General features: G+C 49.0%; 1 protein-coding gene across 3 annotated transcripts in view; it reads right to left on the bottom strand.

Moving 5' to 3' along the window:
- Window positions 1-24,301, bottom strand: part of KIF13B (kinesin family member 13B) — a 206,348-nt gene that overhangs the window by 87,376 nt on the left and 94,671 nt on the right. For all 3 annotated transcript variants that reach the window (XM_066594892.1, XM_066594888.1, XM_066594894.1), the window contains exons 14-21: window positions 19,547-19,677; window positions 14,859-14,945; window positions 12,368-12,555; window positions 9,542-9,752; window positions 9,156-9,318; window positions 6,405-6,551; window positions 3,848-3,997; window positions 3,548-3,673 (exon numbers count right to left, since the gene is read on the bottom strand). In XM_066594892.1, coding sequence (XP_066450989.1) covers window positions 3,548-3,673; window positions 3,848-3,997; window positions 6,405-6,551; window positions 9,156-9,318; window positions 9,542-9,752; window positions 12,368-12,555; window positions 14,859-14,945; window positions 19,547-19,677 — 1,203 coding nt within the window. The remainder of the gene's footprint in view (window positions 1-3,547; window positions 3,674-3,847; window positions 3,998-6,404; window positions 6,552-9,155; window positions 9,319-9,541; window positions 9,753-12,367; window positions 12,556-14,858; window positions 14,946-19,546; window positions 19,678-24,301) is intronic.

Raw genomic sequence — 24,301 nt, forward strand, 5'->3', positions numbered from 1 at the left:
CTGCTCCTGAGTTACATCCTGTATTATACCCCAGAGCTGCACTCACTATTCTGCTGGTGGAGTAACTGTGTACATACATTACTTATCCTGTACTGCTCCTGAGTTACATCCCGTATTATACTCCAGAGCTGCACTCACTATTCTGCTAGTGGAGTCACTGTGTACATACATTACTTATCCTGTACCGATCCTGAGTTACATCCTGTATTATACGCCAGAGCTGCACTCACTGTTCTGCTGGTGGAGTCACTGTGTACATACATTACTTATCCTGCATCCAGAGCTGCACTCACTATTCTGTTGGTGGGGTCACTGTGTACATACATTTCTTATCCTGTACTGATCCTGAGTTATATCCTTTATTATATCCCAGAGCTGCACTCACTATTCTGCTGGTGGAGTCACTGTGTACATATATTACTTATCCTGTATCCAGAGCTGCACTCACTATTCTGCTGGTGGAGTCACTGTGTACATACATTTCTTATCCTGTACTGATCCTCAGTTACAGCCTGTATTATACTCCAGAGCTGCACTCAATGTCCTGCTGGTGGGGTCACTGTGTACATACATTACTTATACTGTACTGACCCTGAGTTACATCCTGTATTATACTGCAGAGCTGCACTCACTATTCTGCTGGTGGAATCACTGTATACATATATTACTTATCCTGTACTGACCCTGAGTTACATCCTGTATTATACTGCAGAGCTGCACTCACTATTCTGCTCGTGGAGTCACTGTATACATATATTACTTATCCTGTACTGACTCTGAGTTACATCCTGTATTATACTGCAGAGCTGCACTCACTATTCTGCTGGTGGAGTCACTGTATACATATATTACTTATCCAGTACGGATCCTGAGTTAAATCCTGTATTATACTCCAGAGCTGCACTCACTATTCTGCTGGTGGAGTCACTGTGTACATACATTACTTATCCTGTACTGACCCTGAGTTACATCCTGTATTATACTCCAGAGCTGCACTCACTATTCTGCTGGTGGAGTCACTGTGTACATACATTACTTATCCTGTACTGATCCTGAGTTACATCCTGTATTATACTGCAGAGCTGCACTCACTATTCTGCTGGTGGAGTCACTGTGTACATACATTACTCATCCTGTACTGATCCTGAGTTATATCCTGTATTATACTGCAGAGCTGCACTCACTATTCTGCTGGTGGAGTCACTGTGTACATACATTACTTATTCTGTACTGATCCTGAGTTACATCCTGTATTATACTCCAGAGCTGCACTCACTATTCTGCTGGTGGAGTCACTGTGTACATACATTACTTATCCTGTACTGATCCTGAGTTACATCCTGTATTATACTCCAGAGCTGCACTCACTATTCTGCTGGTGGAGTCACTGTGTACATACATTTCTTATCCTGTACTGATCCTGAGTTACATCCTGTATTATACTCCAGAGCTGCACTCACTATTCTGCTGGTGGAGTCACTGTGTACATACATTACTTATCCTGTACTGATCCTGAGTTACATCCTGTATTATACTGCAGAGCTGCACTCACTATTCTACTGGTGGAGTCACTGTGTACATACATTACTTATCCTGTACTGATCCTGAGTTACATCCTGTTTTATACTCCAGAGCTGCACTCCCTATTCTGCTGGTGGAGTCACTGTGTACATACGTTACTTATCCTGTACTGATCCTGAGTTACATCCTGTATTATACTCCAGAGCTGCACTCACTATTCTGCTGGTGGAGTCACTGTATACATACATTACTTATCCTGTACTGATCCTGAGTTACATCCTGTATTATACTGCAGAGCTGCACTCACTATTCTGCTGGTGGAGTCTACCCCAGAGCTGCACTCGCTATTCTGCTGCTGGAGTCAATGTATACAAAAAAATGAGCTCCCACAAAACTAGGTCAATGGAAAAATAATGTTGTTGTGGTCAGAAGATGGCGGCAGAAAATTTTATTTTATCCCAAAGAGGTTTTATTTTTTAAAAAGCAGTACTGCAAAAATAAAAAAAAAACACCCCAAAACTTTAAATCTAGTATTATTGCAATCGTACTGACCCATGGAATAAAGGGGTCATATCTTTTGCTGCAGTGAGTACATCGTAGTAATAACCCCCCCCCCCCCCCCCGCCCCAAGTTGGCAAAGTTTAATTTTCTTTCCATGTCAGTCCACTTTTTTTTACGTTTTTCAATGCATTACATAGTAACACTGAAAAACCTGGCCCACATAAAACAAACCCTCAAAAAGCTACGATGATGGCCAAATAAGAGTTATCATTTTTTTTAAGTGGCGAGAAAAACTTGAAAATGAAAGGAAAAAAGAAAAAAAAAGGTCTGCATCATTAAGGGGTTAAACATGGCAGCTACGTTGTCAATTGTCGGTCTTCTGGGACACAGCTCTAACGGGTTCAGAGGTGGCAGTCATACCCGGCTCTGCTGCGCCTCTGTCACATACAAGGACACTAGTAATATAAATGGCGCACGGTGGCGGTGGGGGGGGGGGGGTCTGTTACGGAATTTGCTGCTCTGGAAGCTTCTATCGTTTCTTCAGCTCGCAGGGCGATTTATATGTGTGTGCATATAAAGTACCGGTAATGCCTCTAATTACTTAACCCGGGTCACAGATCATTAGTAGTGACCCCTGACATAAACAGTAATGATATTCAGCCACCAGGGGTCAATAAGATGCAGGATGTAAGACAAATGCCGGTCCGCAGGTCTCGCTCCGGTCCTCCCCCGACCTCCTTACGGGAACAGAGAAAATATTCGCAGCATCAGCAAAAAGTGATCGCTGCCCTCAATGTCTTATACATGGAGAGTTAGAAAGGGGTTGTCCCACCAAAGTAACTTATCCCTCTATCTAAGGGCCGACTTGCTGATCAGTGGGGTTTGACCACTCAGACCTCCAAGAACTGCGGTTCAGCGCGTCCAATGAAGGCACCGATGCTTGCACATGCCGCTCCATGGACCGCCAGAGACAACTGAGCGCTTGAGCTCTGGGACCACGGGCATGTTCACATGGCGGAATCACTGTGGAATTTTCCGTGGCGACTGTCTCTAGAAACAGCATCAGAATCCGCAGCTCACTGGCAGCTTTTGGCGCGGACCTGCATGTGGATTCTCCCGTCAATAGGGAAAACCCAGGGGCAGAATCCCAATGCGGAAGGGAGCTCCTCTGCGTCAAGAAGGGACTTTTGTGGAAATTCGTGGAATTCTGTAAGCGTTTTTGCTCAGCAAACAGCGCCAGAAAGCCACGAGTTTTGAAGCGGTTTTCAGATGAAATTCGGAAATTCTACAGCAAATTTCCCCGTGTGAACATACCCGAAAATGAGGATCTGGTCACAGCGTACTCCACTCCAAAATCCCAGTCACAATATGCAAAAAACGTGCCTAAAAACAAAGTATTTTTCAGACACGCCAAATCCTCTGTGAACATCCTCTAGGACATGCATACTGGCAGGTGCTAGAGCCCCAGCAGCACAGAGGATGTCAGGCGAGGAGTGCAGCAGTATGACAACGTGTGTGTACGTACCATACAGACCAGTTTGTGCTCCTGAGTTTTGCCGTTGCTGGACGCATCTCCATCCTCACCTCCGGCTATCCGCTCATCGATATCTCCGCTGACACGGACCACCTCAACATGCAAACGCCCTGAGATCTGTACAGGGAGGTAAGTGCAAGGTCAGCTCATGGAAATACTATGATGGAGGGAAGGGGCATTATAGATACGGTCTATATAAGGTAAACATTTTTTCTATAACTTTTGCATAGAGCTGCAATGTACAGCTACACACACACAAAGTGTGCGAGCACCAGAGAGCGGCGTCCTCACCTCGCCTTTTTGGTTGATGATTGGTACCGCATACTGCAGCTTCACATCATGGAAGAGGGACTCCAAAAATACATTGGCGACCCCAATGAGACTGTGATTTTCCTGCTCATCATAGAAAGGGTCGGCGCGGCGGAAGTACGCCCGGATGACCTGCAGAGAAGAGCAGAGGAGGAGTCATGGTACAAGTGAAAGTATCCAAAAGCCAAGTTCGTACTTCTTGTTTTGCTGATGTGCGATGTTTTTCAGGTGTTGCTGCACATCTGATTGGCCAGAGTAGTCATGTGACATGCTATCGCTGTTAAAGCATACCTACGGTTTACGTTTTTTCATAATTCAATACTACAAAACAAACGCACCTTGTTGGATGCCTCTTCCTCCATTTATCAGATGCCTATTGCCCCAATACCTGTAACTGTCCACAATCTGTGAGTCCTGGGGGCTTCATGTTGGGGGACTAACCGATCAAGTCTGGCAGCTAATGTTTGTCTAATTACCTCAATATCGTGACGCACGAGGGAGTGACTGGTAATAAAACCGCAGCATTCGCTCTGTGCGCAATGCTCCCATTTCTAGAAAGGCTTCCCACGCCGTATGTTAATCAGCCTCAGACCGTCCAATTGGCGGTTCCCATCTGTAGCAGTCCGCGCTCTCACCCTCCCTCTTCTGTCCTGGATGCCTTCAGCTCCGGATGCTGGAGACATCATGCGTTCCACGTACGGCGCGCCTCTGCTGCACTGATGCTTCAGGCGCACGTGCTGCGATGCTAACGCGGCAGGAATACCGCCACACGCATGCGCCATTGTCTGCGCAGTGCAGGCGCGCCCTATGTGGAAGGCATGATGTCTCCAGCAGCCGGAGCCATCTAGCAACATAGCAGGGGGCATTTTTAGGTGGGAGGGAGGCAGAGAGCCTGGAACGCTGGCAAATGTGAACCGCCCACTGGAAGGTCTGAGGCCAATCAATATGCGTTATCTAGAGATGGGACTACAGCACACAGAGATAATGCTGCAGGTTTAATCGCTTGTGTCGGTTTTAATCGCTTGTGTCGCTTGTGTGTGTCTTTTTGTTGAGTCTAATAGACTTCCTGTAAAGATAGACCCTGCAGAGGGGGAAAATGTGTGTGAAATACGGGCCGCGCTCAATTTTTTGTCTTTAGAAAATTTCTACATACGTAAAATGGTGGTTAGAAAACGCCACACACATGGGTTAATCCCTCTGATAATCAGGATGTAGGTACCTACTTGTCCACTTCCCCCGACTGAGTCTAGGATGTAGGTACCTACTTGTTCACTTCCCCCGACCGTGTCCAGAACGTAGGTACCTGCAGCCCACTCCCCATGACCGTGTCCAGAACGTAGGTACCTGCAGCCCACTCCCCATGACCGTGTCCAGGATGTAGGTACCTGCAGCCCACTCCCCATGACCGTGTCCAGAATGTAGGTACCTGCAGCCCACTCCCCATGACCGTGTCCAGAATGTAGGTACCTGCAGCCCACTCCCCATAACCGTGTCCAGAATGTAGGTACCTGCAGCCCACTCCCCATAACCGTGTCCAGAATGTAGGTACCTGCAGCCGACTCCCCATAACCGTGTCCAGAATGTAGGTACCTGCAGCCCACTCCCCATGACCGTGTCCAGAATGTAGGTACCTGCAGCCCACTCCCCATGACCGTGTCCAGAATGTAGGTACCTACTGCCCACTTCCTATGATCGTGTCCAGGATGTAGGTACCTGCAGCCCACTCCCCATGACTGTGTCCAGAATGTAGGTACCTGCAGCCCACTCCCAATAACCGTGTCCAGAATGTAGGTACCTGCAGCCCACTCCCCATGACCGTGTCCAGAATGTAGGTACCTGCAGCCCACTCCCCATAACCGTGTCCAGAATGTAGGTACCTGCAGCCCACTCCCCATGACCGTGTCCAGAATGTAGGTACCTGCAGCCCACTCCCCATAACCGTGTCCAGAATGTAGGTACCTGCAGCCCACTCCCCATGACCGTGTCCAGAATGTAGGTACCTGCAGCCCACTCCCCATGACCGTATCCAGAATGTACGTACCTGCAGCCCACTCCCCATGACCGTGTCCAGAATGTAGGTACCTACTGCCCACTTCCTATGACCGTGTCCAGGATGTAGGTACCTGCAGGCGACTTTCCATGACCATGTCCAGGATGTAGGTACCTACTGCCCACTTCCCATGACCGTGTCTAGGATGCAGGTAACTGCAGCCCACTCCCCATTACCATGTCCAGAATGTAGGTACCTACTGCCCACTTCCCATGACCGTGTCCAGGATGTAGGTACCTGCAGCCGACTTTCCATGAATGTGTCCAGGACATAGGTACCTACTTGTTCACTCCCCATGATCGTGTCCAGGATGTAGGTACCTGCAGCCCACTCCCCATGATAGTGTCCAGAATATAGGTACCTACTGCCCACTTCCTATGACCGTGTCCCTCCACCTTATTCAGACTTAGTAGTTATAACATTTCTGTTGGAAAGAACGTAGTGAAATGCAACGTATTAACCTAGTTAAAGTGTTCCCCTGGTACTTACAGGACTGTCCTCCTCACATGCTCTCCACTCTTGGTAGAGGTCTCGGATATCCACCAGACGGTTCTCCAGCTTCTCCAAGGACCAGATCTGTTTTCCTTTCCCTTTTCTCCTCACTTGGATGGCCGGTTCACTCAGCACTTCTCCGCGCTGCAGGACAAATGGGAAGGACTGAGATGCTCGGATGCGAACCGTGGGGAAGATTTGTGTGTTTAAGCCAGAAAAAGTGCGACTTGTTGAGATTTTACTCCACCCCTGATAACTTTTTAAAAAGTGGGCAGAGCTTGGAGTTAAGGGGTATGCCTGCACCCTGCCCACCAGATTTACTATAATTTTTACTAGAACCAGCATTTCTAGCTGAAATCTAGAGCACACAGGTGGTTTGAAGATGAGCCAAATGTATAAAGTAGTGTGAAACTCTTAATACATTTCATGTACTGTACAGCAGCCCAAACCTTACTTCTACAGGTGTATAGAATGCGGGTTTACGTAAGTCAGCCGCTGTGTGTACTTGGGTGTTAGACCTCTACCAAACCCCAGCGACTTAAGATCATACTTGCAAAGAGTGTAAGGAATGACCCAATGAAAGGAAGTAGTCCCTTGAGGATATGGTTGACAATGATTGGTGAAAAACAGCACACACACAGCTCCGCTACGTGCGCACGTCCCAGACACGCCCAGCTCCGCTACGTGCGCACGTCCCAGACACGCCCAGCTCCGCTACGTGCGCACGTCCCAGACACGCCCAGCTCCGCTACGTGCGCACGTCCCAGACACGTCCAGCTCCGCTACGTGCGCACGTCCCAGACACGCCCAGCTCCGCTACGTGCGCACGTCCCAGACACGCCCAGCTCCGCTACGTGCGCACGTCCCAGACACGCCCAGCTCCGCTACGTGCGCACGTCCCAGACACGCCCAGCTCCGCTACGTGCGCACGTCCCAGACACGCCCAGCTCCGCTACGTGCGCACGTCCCAGACACGCCCAGCTCCGCTACGTGCGCACGTCCCAGACACGCCCAGCTCCGCTACGTGCGCACGTCCCAGACACGCCCAGCTCCGCTACGTGCGCACGTCCCAGACACGCCCAGCTCCGCTACGTGCGCACGTCCCAGACACACGCAGCTCCGCTACGTGCGCACGTCCCAGACACACGCAGCTCCGCTACGTGCGCACGTCCCAGACACACGCAGCTCCGCTACGTGCGCACGTCCCAGACACACGCAGCTCCGCTACGTGCGCACGTCCCAGACACACGCAGCTCCGCTACGTGCGCACGTCCCAGACACACGCAGCTCCGCTACGTGCGCACGTCCCAGACACACGCAGCTCCGCTACGTGCGCACGTCCCACACATGCAGCTCCGCTACGTGCGCACGTCCCACACACGCAGCTCCGCTACGTGCGCACGTCCCACACACGCAGCTCCGCTACGTGCGCACGTCCCACACACGCAGCTCCGCTACGTGCGCACGTCCCACACACACCTCTGCTACGTGCGCACGTCCCACACACACCTCTGCTACGTGCGCACGTCCCACACACACCTCTGCTACGTGCACGTCCCACACACACACCTCTGCTACGTGCACGTCCCACACACACACCTCTGCTACGTGCACGTCCCACACACACACCTCTGCTACGTGCACGTCCCACACACACACCTCTGCTACGTGCACGTCCCACACACACACCTCTGCTACGTGCACGTCCCACACACACACACCTCTGCTACGTGCACGTCCCACACACACACACCTCTGCTACGTGCACGTCCCACACACACACCTCTGCTACGTGCACGTCCCACACACACCTCTGCTACGTGCACGTCCCACACACACCTCTGCTACGTGCACGTCCCACACACACCTCTGCTACGTGCACGTCCCACACACACCTCTGCTACGTGCACGTCCCACACACACCTCTGCTACGTGCACGTCCCACACACACCTCTGCTACGTGCCCGTCCCACACACAGCTCTGCTACGTGCCCGTCCCACACACAGCTCTGCTACGTGCCCGTCCCACACACAGCTCTGCTACGTGCCCGTCCCACACACAGCTCTGCTACGTGCCCGTCCCACACACAGCTCTGCTACGTGCACGTCCCACACACAGCTCTGCTACGTGCACGTCCCACACACAGCTCTGCTACGTGCACGTCCCACACACAGCTCTGCTACGTGCACGTGCCACACACAGCTCTGCTATGTGCACGTCACACCCACAGCACGCCCCTGATCATCAGGAGTGAGTTAATTGCTCCGCCATCATGTTATCAGGGGCGGAGCATGTAACTCATGGAAGGATGGACAGACGGACAAACAAGTGGTTGTTAGTATTTTGATGTCATGGTAAGAGAGTGGATGAAGCAAAATGCCATATATTTACAGCATATGGATGATGTGGGCGCAGGAGTTGAGCTTGCAACATCTCCAGCAGGAGGTAAAAAAAGGTTATGCCTTTGAAAAGTGGAGATGAAAATCCCCAAAAATCATCACACCTTCTCTCCAAAATAGGCCAGCTCTGATATACTGGATGGCCCAGCATGGTATTGCAGGCACAGCTCCCACTGAAGAGAAAAAAAAAAAATCTAACATTTTGCTTTCACAGCTCCTCTGTGTCTCTATGGTAACAGACAACAAACAAACCCTGTGTAGTCTGATCCTGGTTGTCCTACTCCCTTCTGTGTATCCTCTACTTCCTGCTGAATTTAAGTTCATCCAGACTGATCTTGTAACACTCACTTTCCGGTTGGCGTTCAGGCTGGACGCTGGGATCTGCAGGGTCACTTTGTACTCTGTCCTCTTGTCCATCTCATCGGCAATGAAATTGGCCTCCTGGACATACATATTGGCTTTGGCGATCTGCTCCCGCAGCTTTGATAAGCTGTGATGTAGCATGACCTCCCTGAGGGAAGAGAAGTCATTATTCATAGCGGGTACACGCAGAGCCCTGCTACATCTGTACAACTAGCCAAAGGAGTCAGTTTAAAAAGGTATTGCTAAGTATGGGAAGGTGGAATAACTCAATGACAGACAGGAACAATGGGACGAACAAGGGTCCACACTATGGCATCCAGATAGGGCTTGACCCCGATAATCACAAGTAACTGATTTGGCATTGTTCTCACCTCTCTTCTGTCCACTGTCTGATGCGCTGTTGGGCATTGGGAGACCCAAAGGAGAACCTGTCGATGCTGCGATAATGCTGCTTCTCCGGGGACAGCCTCCTGCGCAGCTGCTCCAGCTCATGCTCGTACATCAGCCTCTGGCGCTCCAGCGCCGTTCGCTTCTCCTCTTCATGCTGTTGCTCCATGGTCTGCAGCAAGGCCTGCATAGGATCTACAGGAGGCCAAGGACAGGTCAATGCTTACCAGAACAGTGATCACAAGAGTAAGCCCTAAACTGCAGCCCCCGATGACAGGTCTCAGTGCTGAAGAGCTGGCTGCTTACTTCAAGAAGAAAACAGACGACAGTCAGGAAATAACCTCCCAATCCCAGACCAGCCCCGACCCTAGTCTCGTCAGTAACTGCTGCTGCTCACTCTCTGTAATCAGACCAACGACAGAGGAAGAAGTCTCCAGATTGCTCCCCTCCACTCGCCCTACCACCTGTGTTAGCGACCCTCTCCCCCCCCTTACACCTCCGCCGGTCCCTCTCCCCAGTCATCTCCAATCTCACCATTATATTCAACCTCTATTTGACCTCTGGCATCTTCCCCTCCTCATTCGAACAAGCCATCATATCTAAAGAAACAAACTCTTGCCAATCACCGACCCATCTCCAACCTCCCCTTCATCTCCAAACTACTAGAACGCCTGGTTTACTCCCGCCTTATAAGCTATTAGAAAGCGCTTTTCTTGACCCCCTACAGTCTGGCTTCCGCCCCCTACACTCGACAGAAACCACCCTGAATAAAGTGTCAAACGACCTCCTGATGGCCAAGTCAAGGGGCGACTACTCCCTACTGATCCTCCTCGATCTCTCCGCAGCATTTCATACTGTTGACCACAAACTCCTCCTCAGTATACTTCACTCCATTGACCGCTTATTCAGAGTCTCCTTTGCTGGCTCTAACTCCCCTCCTCTTCCCTTGCTGTTGGGGTCCCCCAGGGCTCTGTCCTCGGCCCCCTCCTCTTCTCCATCTACACAGCCCCCATTGGACAGACCATCAGGAGATTTGGTTTCCAGTATCATCTCTATGCTGATGACACCCAGCTATACACCTCTTCCTGTGACATCTCTGTACCTTTCCTCCAGAACATCACCGACTGTCTGTCCGCTGTCTCTAACACCATGTCCTCTCTCTACCTAAAACTAAACCTCTCTAAAACTGACTTACTGGTATTTCCACCCTCCACTAACCAACCTCATCCTGACATCTCCATCTCAGTGTGTGGCACCATAACTCCCAGCATGCCCGCTGTCCTAGGGTTATATTCGATTCCGATTTCTTCTTTACCCCCTACATCCAATCTCTTGCCTGAACAGGTCAGCTGTACCTCAAGATCACAAGAATCCGCCCTTTTCTCACCGTGGACGCGCTAAAAATGCTCACTGTTGGCCTCATCCACTCTCAGCTTGATTATTGCTACGCGCTGCTAACTGTCCTCCCCTGCACCAGACTCTACCCTCTCCAATCCATCCTGAATGCGGCAGCCAGGCTCATCTTCCTGTCCAGCCGCTACTGGCTGCCCGTCAAATACAGAACACAATTCAAACTGACCACCCTCATCCATAAAGCCCTCCACAGCACCGCACTGCCCTACATTGCTTCCCTCATCTCAATCCACCACCCAGCCCGCACCCTCCGCTCCACTAACGAAATCAGATTAAGTGCCCCTCTAATTCAAACATCTCGCCTCCAAGACTTCTCCAGAGCGGCACCAGTCCTCTGGAACGCGCTACCCAAAACTATCCAGGACTCTCAAAACTTCAGGCGTGCCCTAAAAACTAACCTCTTCAGGGAGGCATACCACATCTCCTAAACCAAACCCCTCTGTACCCCCCTAATAACATGCTCCCTGACCTAGTGACTGCAAGTCTGCTATCCGCCATCAACCGCCCCCCACCTCGCCATACTGCGCACATCTCCAGCCCCTTTACCTTCTGTATCACCCCACTATCCGTAGTATGTAAGCTCGTTGGAGCAGGACCCTCACCCCTATTGTCTCCATCAATCGATTGCTACATGTAACTGTTGTTTTGTATTTTTGATTTTTGTATCTGTTCTCCCCTGTTTTGTAAGCGCTGCGGAATATGTTGGCGGTATATTAATATTATTATTAATGAAGGGGGCTACACCCGAGGAATAAGACCAAAAAGTACAAATGTCACAACTGTAGGGGGACTTTCATTAGGTTAAAAACGTCCGTCTTTAAAAGCAAAACCATCGCTCCCTTGTATCGCTATAACGAACTTCGAGTGATAATCTATGAGTCTAAATTGGGCTTAAGACCCCTCCAGTCCGAGGCATTGGGTCTACTCAATGCTCGGTAGCAGTGAGCGCACCAGCACCTTTGTTGTGCTGATGGTAAAGGGGTTCTGAGGGGTCAAACTCCACAAATTATACATGAAAGTCCCAAAAATATCCCCATTAACGTAATGTCAGGTGACCCTATAGCTGCTATGGGATATTATTTCACCTCTGAGGCCTGATGATGATGGTCAGGAGAAGAATTTAAAGACAAACGTCGCATAATGCAAAACTTTTTCTTACCACCACGTTTACTTTGTAGATGAATACAGTCTATTGCTCCCTGAAATCAGCCATTTCAGGCTGGGGAGAGGCCAACTGCTGGGTTCATCGATAGGAAGGGTCATAAAGACACCAGGGTGCCCCCCTATTTACTATTTTATGTCCCAAATGAGCAGTGATGAGAACCTCCAGAGAATATCCCCACATGTGGCTCCTCTTATAATGCGGCAGGACTCAGGGCGGCCAACATCTTATTTACCGTTATTTCCCAGAGCCTTCATCATGACCTCCATCTGAGCGTACTCGTAGTTGAAGTTGACCTCACTGGACACTTCACTGGATGAATCCCCGTCGGCATCCAGCTGCTCGAAGCTGCTGCTGTTCCGCATACTGGTGTCCCGCTCCTCGTCCTCGCGCTCCGACTTCCTCTTCTTTGGTAAGCTTATCCTTCAAGATGAGATCAGAGAGGGGGAGAGAGTTAGGGTCCTGCAAGCAGATCTTCACAAGGACATCAAATTAAAAGGGTTTTCCATAAATATCAGTCAGACAGGGTTTCCATCTCTGCTTACTCGGGCGTTTCCGTAACTTGCATGGACTAACATGGAGAGAGCCGTGGACATACGTGGCCATCTCTTCACTTAATCCCTACATGGATGCAAGTCCGGGAACCCCATTCTCACCTGTACAACCTAATACTTTTCCCATCTGAGGGGTGGATACAGCTGTATCCACTCTAGACAATCCTCTGAGTTAAATACTAGATTCCAGGCCCATACAATGTAACAAACCATCAAGATGGGAGAGATTTGGGCCGCTTATGTCTTTAGCTCATGGACAATCGTTTGGATACAAATGTTGCAAACCCTCAGCTGTGACAAATCTAATTTATAGATGACATTTGCTCCTAAAGCTTTGTTCCCTTTGAGTCAGTGAGTGGGAACATCCCTGGAGTCTACTGCAGTGAATGGGCTAATTAGCTATCCTGGTGGTCTAGGGCAAAGAAGAGGTTAATGACATTATCCCTGGTCGTCAACAGCAGAGAATATGCTAAAAACTATGTCTCTAGTGGTCTAGAGTTTAGAGAGTATTCCTGGTAGTCTAAAACAGAGCAAGGATTTGTATCGGTATCCATGGTGGTCTAGGGCAGAAGATGGGTTTATTGTCAATATCCCTGGTGGCCTAGCAAGGAGAAAAGGTTGATGGCAGTATCACTAGGGCAGAGAATAAGTTACTGTCAGTATCCCTGGAGATCTAAGGTGAAGCAGGGGTGTAGCTATAGGGGGTGCAAGGGTAGCAGTTGCTATGACATCAGGCCCTGGAGCCGTAGGGGGCCCAAAGGCGCCTCCCTCACATAAGACGACACCAGTATTCTAAACAGCACATGGTAAGCAGGGAGCCCAGTTACATATTTTGCATCTTGGCCCATGAGCTTCTAGTACGCCTCTGCAGAGAAAGGGTCACCGTCGGCATCGCTGGCGGTCTAGGACAGAGAAAGGGTCACCGTCGGCATCGCTGGCGGTCTAGAACAGAGAAAGGGTCACCGTCGGCATCGCTGGCGGTCTAGGACAGAGAAAGGGTCACCGTCGGCATCGCTGGCGGTCTAGGACAGAGAAAGGGTCACCGTCGGCATCGCTGGCGGTCTAGGACAGAGAAAGGGTCACCGTCGGCATCGCTGGCGGTCTAGGACAGAGAAAGGGTCACCGTCGGCATCGCTGGCGGTCTAGGACAGAGAAAGGGTCACCGTCGGCATCGCTGGCGGTCTAGGACAGAGAAAGGGTCACCGTCGGCATCGCTGGCGGTCTAGGACAGAGAAAGGGTCACCGTCGGCATCGCTGGCGGTCTAGGACAGAGAAAGGGCCACTGACAGCTGGTGGTCTAGGGAACAGAGAATTAATGCTGTTTACCTAGTGTCCAGTGGGTTACCCACCCCTCCAGATTTCAGCAGTGTCCTTGCACCAATGCTGAGGCCAACGGTCACATAGTTAGACAGAGGGGGCTGGAGTTACTGGGATATCAATAGGAGGGAGTATCAGTTTGTTATTTAATGCAACCCACAGATTTAGGGTTTTCGTTTTCTTCCCATCGAACAATTCCTTTAAGCCTGGCATACGCCTAGTTTAATCCATACTACATTGGAGTAAAATGTGCCAATACTATTGCTAGATGCACGCCTCAAGTAAATCTAAAGATGCGCCAGTTTTATTACCATACACTGAAATCGGTAGAGCAATACTAAATTTTCCTGACCCCCCTCAGACCACGCCCCCGCCGTTAACCCTGCCTCCTTGCAGTTAACTTTTGAAAAGTATCGAGAGGCAAGAAAAGTATCAAATCATTGTGCGCATAGGACTTGTGCTTTAACCCTTTGCAATCCAATTTTGAATTCAGGGCTTTCTAGGGGGCTTTCTCTTTCTGCCATTATACAATGGCGCCATCTGCTGGCTAGAGCCAGTACTGTGGTATGGGACATGCTGGAGAGGCCTCCGACAACAGAGCGGCCAGTAATCTACAGTAAGAATACCCTGACGGACATCTTCCGACATCGGAGCTGTACAGCCTTCAATAAGAATGTCTTTAGACTTCAGACAGTGGATTGGAGAGGGTTAATTTTCAACTTTTTAACACTGCCAAACCAGTGCAGATCCTTTAAGAAATTCCCCCCTCCGTTGTGCACAATACAGAAATGCAAAGGTCAGTAGTAGTAAGCACCCTCAACGGAGAGGATCATTGGAGTCACAGAGACCACATACCTGAAAAAGTGATTGTTGCCCCAGAGAATGCGGTCCCCGTGCTGCAGCTGGGTGGGCTGGGTGACCACTGAGCCATTCACTAGAGTCCTGCAAAACAAAAAGATCAGCAATGTCAGTATCAGTCTTCTGTGCTCACGGTTGCCTCGCTAGCCCCCCCAGGTGTTGCAGCATCATATGACTACTAAGATACAGAGCCAACTATTCGCAATGCGGTGGCATATGATAGTAAAAGCACATTACAATGCAATACAGTATCAGAAACATATGACGCCTCCTGCAGGTAATGCTGAGATCTAACATCAGTGCAGCTCTGGAGTATAATACAGGATAGGTAACGCATGTACACAGTGACTCCACCAGCAGAATAGTGAGTGCAGCTCTGGGGTATAATACTGGATGTAACTCCGGATCAGTACAGGATAAGTAATGTATGTACACAGTGACTCCACCAGCAGAATAGTGAGTGCAGCTCTGGACTATAATACTGGATGTAACTCAGGGTCAGTACAGGATAAGTAATGTATGTACACAGTGACTCCACCAGCAGAATAGTGAGTGCAGCTCTGGAGTATAATACAGGATGTAACTCAGGATCAGTACAGGATAAGTAATGTATGTACACAGTGACTCCACCAGCAGAATAGTGAGTGCAGCTCTGGGGTATAATACTGGATGTAACTCAGGATCAGTACAGGATAAGTAATGCATGTACACAGTGACTCCACCAGCAGAATAGTGAGTGCAGCTCTGGGGTATAATACAGCATGTAACTCAGGATCAGTACAGGATAAGTAATGTATGTACACAGTGACTCCACCAGCAGAATAGTGAGTGCAGCTCTGGGGTATAATACAGGATGTAACTCAGGAGCAGTACAGGATAAGTAATGTATGTACACAGTGACTTCACCAGCAGAATAGTGAGTGCAGCTCTGGAGTATAATACATGATGTAACTCAGTATCAGTACAGGATAAGTAATGTATGTACACAGTGACTCCACCAGCAGAATAGTGAGTGCAGCTCTGGGGTATAATACTGGATGTAACTCAGGATCAGTACAGGATAAGTAATGCATGTACACAGTGACTCCACCAGCAGAATAGAGAGTGCAGCTCTGGAGTATAATACAGCAGTGTTCCCCAACTCCAGTCCTCAGGGACCACCAACAGGTCATGTTTTCAGGATTTCCTCAGTGTTGCACAGATGATGTAATTATCATCAGTGCCTCACACATTGCCACAGGTGTTCTTACCATAGGATATACTGAAAACATGACCTGTTGGTGGTCCCTGAGGACTGGAGTTGGGGACCTCTGCAATACAGGATGCAACTCAGGATCAGTACAGGATAAGTAATGTATGTACACAGTGACTCCACCAGCAGAATAGAGAGTGCAGCTCTGGAGTATAATACAGGCTGTAACTCAGAATCATCTGCTGGGTAAAATTAATTTGCTCCCGAGTTTTCTCCTAGAAAAGAGGGGCCCATAGAAATTACCCAATTTGCCAATCCTTAAAAAAAAGGGCGCCGGCTATTCTGTGGACCAGCATGTTGAGACAGGAAGAAAATTTCAGAAGGATTTTGAGATTACACTAGTAACAAGAGATTTCGGTTTAGTGCTGATCCAGGTTGTTATGACCATGAACGTCTGCTCTTCGCTTCCTGCATACACTCCTCATTCTGACCACGGATCTCCTCTTGAGCTGCCCCTGCCCTCAGGAACGCTCTTCTTTGCGCTACCAATCCTTGATTTTTGCTTGTGGATCCTGACATTTTCTATCATTTTCCTGCCAAGCTAATGTTTCTGGGGTCTCCGGGAGGCACGAGGATCTGGCAGCTCCGATTCCTAGTTTTAACGATTGTCTACATATACATTTTAATGGTGCGTGTGTACACTGGGGATGTTAAGGGTACTAGCCATCACCTCCTATCCTCCTCTCCCCCTACTAACTGAATCTTGTGCCCCCCACCCCCACCATGTCTTAGACTGCAACCTCTACAGTTGGTTTCCAAGTATCTTAAGGAAACTTCTCCGAAGTCTGTATAATGGAGGCTGTAAAGGAAATCACAGAGAGGAATCTGTGAACGGAGGGACATGCGCTAGCTTGTCACGGCTCAGGGTGCCTTAATAACCGCCAAGTATGCAGGATACGCAGTCCTAGTGAGAGAATGCTGTATACTATAACAGGACAGGGGGTCAGGCACACAGCAACTAGATGTAACTCTCTGGTCGCATAAAGGTCTGTTCTCCCTGCAAAACTAAGTTTGGGAGGAACGATCCAATAGCTAAACTGAGAAAAACAGTAATCTGTGGACTAATGTACATTATGTATGCACTGAAAGACCATAAGAATACAATAAGGTAGTAATTGCCCAGCGCTCCCCCTACACCTGCGCTGCGCTCTTACCTGCTGCTGGTAGCATCTACTATTTCACCTGTTTGCAACGCTGGAGCCTTTATGACGACAACCTGCAGACTGCTGCCAGGTAATGAGGGTACACAGATTATTACCTCTCATCTCCTGTGTCACTGGGATGCAAGTTTCCCACGAGAGGCCCCCTAGTGGCCCAAGAAACTTGGAACTCCAAAGTGCAATCTATAGCACCATCTTCTGGTCAAGCGGTTGAAATGCAACCAGAATGTCCGCAGGATAGGGGTCCTTCCAGACTGGTTACATTGGGTCGCGAATTAGACAAGTGCCAATGTCAATAGCCTAATTTTCTTTTCAGTGGTCCGAGTAACGGCTTACGGGAAGATCAATCACTAGTATGATAGTGTGCCTCCGTAGGCCGGCTGTACATTTCTCTATTCACATGGGAGAAATACAGCTAGTCAGTCAGCATTTTTATGCTCACTGAAAATTAAAGATCAGCCAGGGAAAGAACGTTTATTTGCTCTCTCGTTGGCTGATTGTTGGTCCTTTAAATGATCCGACTGTCAAACAGAGAAATGTTCATGTCGGATAATTAGGCTGTGCAAAAGGACCCTAAACCATAAATGTCTGATAGGTGCCGTTTCTAGCATTGCAACCTACTACTATCTCCAGTACTGTTCTTCCTCCGACCCCATCCTGGTTCACCTCCTCCCCCTCCCTGCAGTGGCTGAGGATTTCAGGAACAGCCGAACAGGCCATTTTACACCAATTCTGACACTCCCCCCGCACCCGCTGTGCTACGCCGTTTACATAACTCCCATTAACTTACATGGGAAGCACACTCAGTTTCACCATTTATGTAATACCAGCAGCCACTGGCTGTGTAGGTGAGGCACATGAATGGCTGAAAAAGGAATACCCATTAAAAAATGGTGTTAAAATCCGCAGCAATGGTGCAGATTTGGATGCAAACTTACCCCTTTCAATATGAAACGGTGAAACCAGCTGCTGATCAGAGTCAAAAACAGCACAAAAGAGTGTGGACTTTGCTGTGTACCCATATCACAATCCGTGGCACAAAATATTTGGTGGATTTCTGTGCAGATCCGCACCAAAATCCGCCATGTGTAAATGCACACTTAAGGCCGCCTGTCCACGGGCGTAGCATTTTACCACAGCGGATTTCCGCCATGGGAGAACACTAAAGTCACCGTGATTTTCCATGATGAACCTATTATTAATGATAGGTTCATGACGGAAAAATGCGGCATGCCACGATTTTTATATGTGAGCGGAAAATCGCGGCAATTTTCCACTTGCATGCATCGGGCTGCCTGTGGGAGTTCATTGCATTACCCGCGTGCGGATTATCGCTGCGGATAATCCAAGGATATATCGCCAGTGGATGGGAGGCCTAAAAGGGGGCGCGATTACAATTTTTTTTTCTTTAAAGGGATGGCCATGCAATAAAACAAAAAGGGACATACTCACCCATCCTTGGCCCCCCTAGCACACAGCTCAGTGGCTCTAATGGCCTCATTTGCAACACTGGGGGCCTCCAGAAGTTAGCTGACTGCTGTGGTCAATTAGAGGCATCCCCATCCCGAAATCCTGGCCTCACGACACCCAGATTGTGAGTGCTGAAACCAAAAGTTCAGATAGCAACGCTGTGGCCTCTGCAGCGGTCACCTGACTTTTGGAGGATGTTGGCGCTGAGTGCACGGAAGGGAACCGCGGAAGCTGCTCAGCTGTGTCCTGGTGGCTACAGACAGGCGAGTATGCCCTTCTAGGCCGCCCGCACATGGGCGGAAATTCCTCAGAATTTCCGCCCGTGCCCACTACCATAGGATTACGTGCATGCACGTAATCCTATGCACACAGCCGCGACTTGCCCGCGTGAGAACTCACATAGAAACAAATCGCAGCATGTTCTATTTCTGAGTGGGTCTCGCAGAGGCCAGCACAGAAATGTCAATAGAGACCCGCCAGCTCCGCTCTGCGCATGCGCCAGCTGGGCGGCACATCACAGAGAAGAGGAGATGCCGGGAGCGGGTGAGCCGCAGGTCTCTGCAGGGGCACGGGTCCGCATCCCGCTGCACGGCCGTCTGCAGGCGGCCTTACTCTGTGTTATCCCATGGACAGCCCTTTAATTTGTGTTATCACACAGCCCCCTTAAGCAGGACGGAGGAGGAATACGCATGATGGCGATCTCCAGCTGTTAGTGCTCCCCTTTCATTTCCTACTAGGTGTCATTGAGCATTATGATGCGGTGTATAATCACCTAGATCCACGCCCCGTATGGAGAGCTTTACCTGGCGTTCTTCATCGGTGTCAATATGACTTGTCCTTCCGTGGAAATATCTATGATGCAGTGAGCAGGGAGGATTCCCATCCCACATAGCTGGATGTCCTGCGAGTTGTTGGATCCCACCAGCGTATGATCCTGCGAGGATAAGGAGAATGCGGTCAAACATCCGGGAGCTTAAGAGATTTCACAGTTTTATCAAGGACGAGACATTCTGGAACATATGAAGCTGCTTACTGTCAGTGAACGGAATATTGCTGAGGCTAACATCATGTACAGACCAAATGCTTTCTGGAGACTTGCTGCAATGTTATCCACTTGCGAGCATCAGCAGCACAAACCTCTCTGACAGTTTGCTACACTGAATCGGTTTGTTCACAGAAGCTGGATACAAATGTAACAACCCAGGATGTAAACAGTAAACAAGAACTAATTGATTCACTGACCGCAAGCAGAGATCTTTAAAACGTTGCAGAACTGAAAACACAAAGTATACTAGAAAGTAGTCCTGAATTCCCCATACTCACACATAGACACAGAAGGGCTAAGCATTTCTCATCTGCACGCCCATCTAACAGGATCAGAGCCCCCCACGCTACAGAAGCTTAGCAGACATAGTTGACTTGCTGCTGACTATGGCTGCAAGCAGCACAGGTCTTACTGCTTGCGGACGATCCAGCCCAGGCACTTGGGAGGACTCAGACTTGGAGACAAACCCTGTAAGAGCGACTCTCCTATCTCCCCCCACCCTCAGCAGCCCCCACCCGCCATCTCCCAGATAAGACAAGCACTGCTTGTAGGGCAGGGCCGCCGGATCCCACTTTCCAGGAGGGTTTGATTACTAAGCAGATGGAAAACAACAGCCTCTCACACTCTGTGCCTTCACCCTCATCGGAGCGGCCCTGATGCAGCACATCTCTACTTCCCATCGCACAATATAAGACACTTTGTGCTGGGACTGCAGGACATCCGATCCGGGGGAGAAGGGGGGTCCTTGGGAAGGACAAAGTGACCTTCACAAAGAGGTTTTCATCATCTCAATAGAAAGTGTAACTTAAAAGGGACAATAAAAGTAATATTTAAAGGGACGCGTCATCAGAAAATGGGTTATTGCATAAAGTTTTATATTAACAAGTAACTAGACTTTTTCTTCATGCACAAAATGGTTGATTCTAACGATTTTTGCAAAAAGGTTTTAGGAGCCCATTCAGTAGATTTTTCTTAAAAAACACTTCAGCTTTAAAGCTAGGTGAAGACAGGGCTAAGAAATCAGTCATCACCTTAGTGCATAGCCGTAGAGGGCGCTCCGGCTTTGTCGGCACCTGTTCCCTATACTACAGCTGCTCTCACATACAGCACGAGCTTATTAATAAACTAGCTGATATACCGGCTTTGCCCAAGTTACCTTGGTTCAGGTGTTTAGCTGTTGTTCGCACGAAAAACTATGAAGTCGTGGTTACTTCAGAGGAACCAAGGAATAAAACATGTATACACATAGAGGAGTGTTAGATTCTCCTCAGGCTGCATGTACTGATGTCCCTCTCTCCTCACTTTTTACCCTTAAAGGTAGTGCCCTTTTTTAAATAAATTTAATCCCAGACTGGAGGTTGCAGCCCATCCTTAGCCTTAAAGGCATGTTCCATCCCTGCAGACCTAGAGGTGAGGCGCCCGCTCTCCTCCGTCTACCCACCTAGAGGTGAGGCGCCCGCTCTCCTCCGTCTACCCACCTAGAGGTGAGGCGCCCGCTCTCCTCCGTCTACCCACCTAGAGGTGAGGCGCCCGCTCTCCTCCGTCTACCCACCTAGAGGTGAGGCGCCCGCTCTCCTCCGTCTACCCACCTAGAGGTGAGGCGCCCGCTCTCCTCCGTCTACCCACCTAGAGGTGAGGCGCCCGCTCTCCTCCGTCTACCCACCTAGAGGTGAGGCGCCCGCTCTCCTCCGTCTACCCACCTAGAGGTGAGGCGCCCGCTCTCCTCCGTCTACCCACCTAGAGGTGAGGCGCCCGCTCTCCTCCGTCTACCCACCTAGAGGTGAGGCCCGCTCTCCTCAGTCTACCCACCTAGAGGTGAGGCACGTTCTCCTCAGTCTACCCACCTAGAGGTGAGGTACGTTCTCCTCAGTCTACACAACTAGAGGTGAGGTACGTTCTCCCCAGTCTATACACCTAGAGGTGAGGTACGTTCTCCTCAGTCTACACAACTAGAGGTGAGGTACGTTCTCCCCAGTCTATACACATAGAGGTGAGGTACATTCTCCTCAGTCTATACACATAGAGGTGAGGTACATTCTCCTCAGTCTATACACATAGAGGTGAGGTACATTCTCCTCAGTCTATACACATAGAGGTGAGGTACATTCTCCTCAGTCTATACACATAGAGGTGAGGTACATTCTCCTCAGTCTATACACATAGAGGTGAGGTACATTCTCCTCAGTCTATACACATAGAGGTGAGGTACATTCTCCTCAGTCTATACACATAGAGGTGAGGTACATTCTCCTCAGTCTATACACATAGAGGTGAGGTACATTCTCCTCAGTCTATACACATAGAGGTGAGGTACATTCTCCTCAGTCTATACACATAGAGGTGAGGTACATTCTCCTCAGTATATATACATAGAGGTGAGGTACATTCTCCTCAGTAAATACACATATAGGTGAGGTAGATTCTCCTCAGTATATACACACACAGTGACGAGGTACATTCTCTGCAGTATATACACCGAGGTCAGTTAGATTCTCCCCAGCATATACACACAGAGGTGAGGGAGATTCTCCTCATTATATACCCAGAGAGGTGAGCGAGATTCTCCTCAACATATACACATAGAAGTGAGGGAGATTCTCCTCATTATATACCCAGAGAGGTGAGCGAGATTCTCCTCAACATATACACATAGAGGTGAGGGAGATTCTCCTCAACATATACACAGAGAGGTGAGGGAGATTCTCCTCAGTATATATACAGAGAGGTGAGGGAGATACTCCTCAGTATATATACAGAGAGGTGAGGGAGATTTTCCTCAGTTTATACACACACAGTGGTGAGGTAGATTCTCCTCAGTATATACACAGAGGTCAGTTAGATTTTCCCCAGTATATACACACAGAGGTGAGGGAGATTCTCCTCATTATATACCCAGAGAGGTGAGGAAGATTCTCCTCAGTATATACACAGAGAGGTGAGGGAGATTCTCCTCAGTATATACACAGTGGTGAAGTGGATTCTCCTCAGTATATACACACACAGTGGTGAGGTGGATTCTGCTCAGTATACACACACACACACACACACAGTGGTAAGGTGGATTCTCCGCAGTATAAACACATAGAGGTGAGGTAGATTCTCCTCAGTATATACACACAGAGGTGAGGTAGATTCTCCTCAGTATATACACACAGAGGTGAAGTAGATTCTCCTCAGTATATACACACACACAGTGGTGAGGTGGATTCTCCTCAGGATATACACACACACACAGTGGTGAGGTGGATTCTCCTCAGGATATACACACACAGTGGTGAGGTGGATTCTCCTCAGGATATACACACACAGTGGTGAGGTGGATTCTCCTCAGGATATACACACACAGTGGTGAGGTGGATTCTCCTCAGGATATACACACACAGTGGTGAGGTGGATTCTCCTCAGGATATACACACACAGTGGTGAGGTGGATTCTCCTCAGGATATACACACACAGTGGTGAGGTGGATTCTCCTCAGTATATACACACAGAGGTGAGGGAGATTCTCCTCAGTATATACCCAGAGAGGTGAGGGAGATTCTCCTCAGTATATACCCAGAGAGGTGAGGGAGATTCTCCCCAGTATATACACACACAGTGGTGAAGTGGATTCTCCTCAGTATATACACACACAGTGGTGAGGTGGATTCTGCTCAGTATACACACACACACACACACACACACACACACACACACACACACACACACACACACACACACAGATGAGAGAGATTCTCCTCAGTATATACACAGAGAGATGAGGGAGATTCTCCTCAGTATATACACAGAGAGATGAGGGAGATTCTCCTCAGTATATACACAGAGAGATGAGGGAGATTCTCCTCAGTATATACACAGAGAGATGAGGGAGATTCTCCTCAGTATATACACAGAGAGATTAGGGAGATTCTCCTCAGTATATACATAGAGAGATGAGGGAGATTCTCCTCAGTATATACACACACAGTGGTGAGGTGGATTCTTCTCAGGATATACACACACAGTGGTGAGGTGGATTCTTCTCAGGATATACACACACAGTGGTGAGGTGGATTCTTCTCAGGATATACACACACAGTGGTGAGGTGGATTCTCCTCAAAATACACACACACACACAGGTGAGTTAGATTCTCCTGCGTATATACACAGTGGTGAGGTAGATTCTCCTCCGTATATACACACAGAGGTGAGGTAGATTCTCCTCAGTATATACACACACAGAGGTGAGGTAGATTCTCCTCAGTATATACACACAGAGGTGAGGTAGATTCTCCTCAGTATATACACACAGAGGTGAGGTAGATTCTCCTCAGTATATACACACACAGAGGTGAGGTAGATTCTCCTCAGTATATACACACAGAGGTGAGGTAGATTCTCCTCAGTATATACACACAGAGGTGAGGTAGATTCTCCTCAGTATATACACAGAGAGGTGAGGTAGATTCTCCTCAGTATGTACACATAGAGGTGAGGTGGATTCTCCTCAGTATATACACACACAGTGGTGA

This window comes from Eleutherodactylus coqui, chromosome 1, assembly GCF_035609145.1.
Source record: "Eleutherodactylus coqui strain aEleCoq1 chromosome 1, aEleCoq1.hap1, whole genome shotgun sequence".
NCBI lineage: Eukaryota > Metazoa > Chordata > Amphibia > Anura > Eleutherodactylidae > Eleutherodactylus > Eleutherodactylus coqui.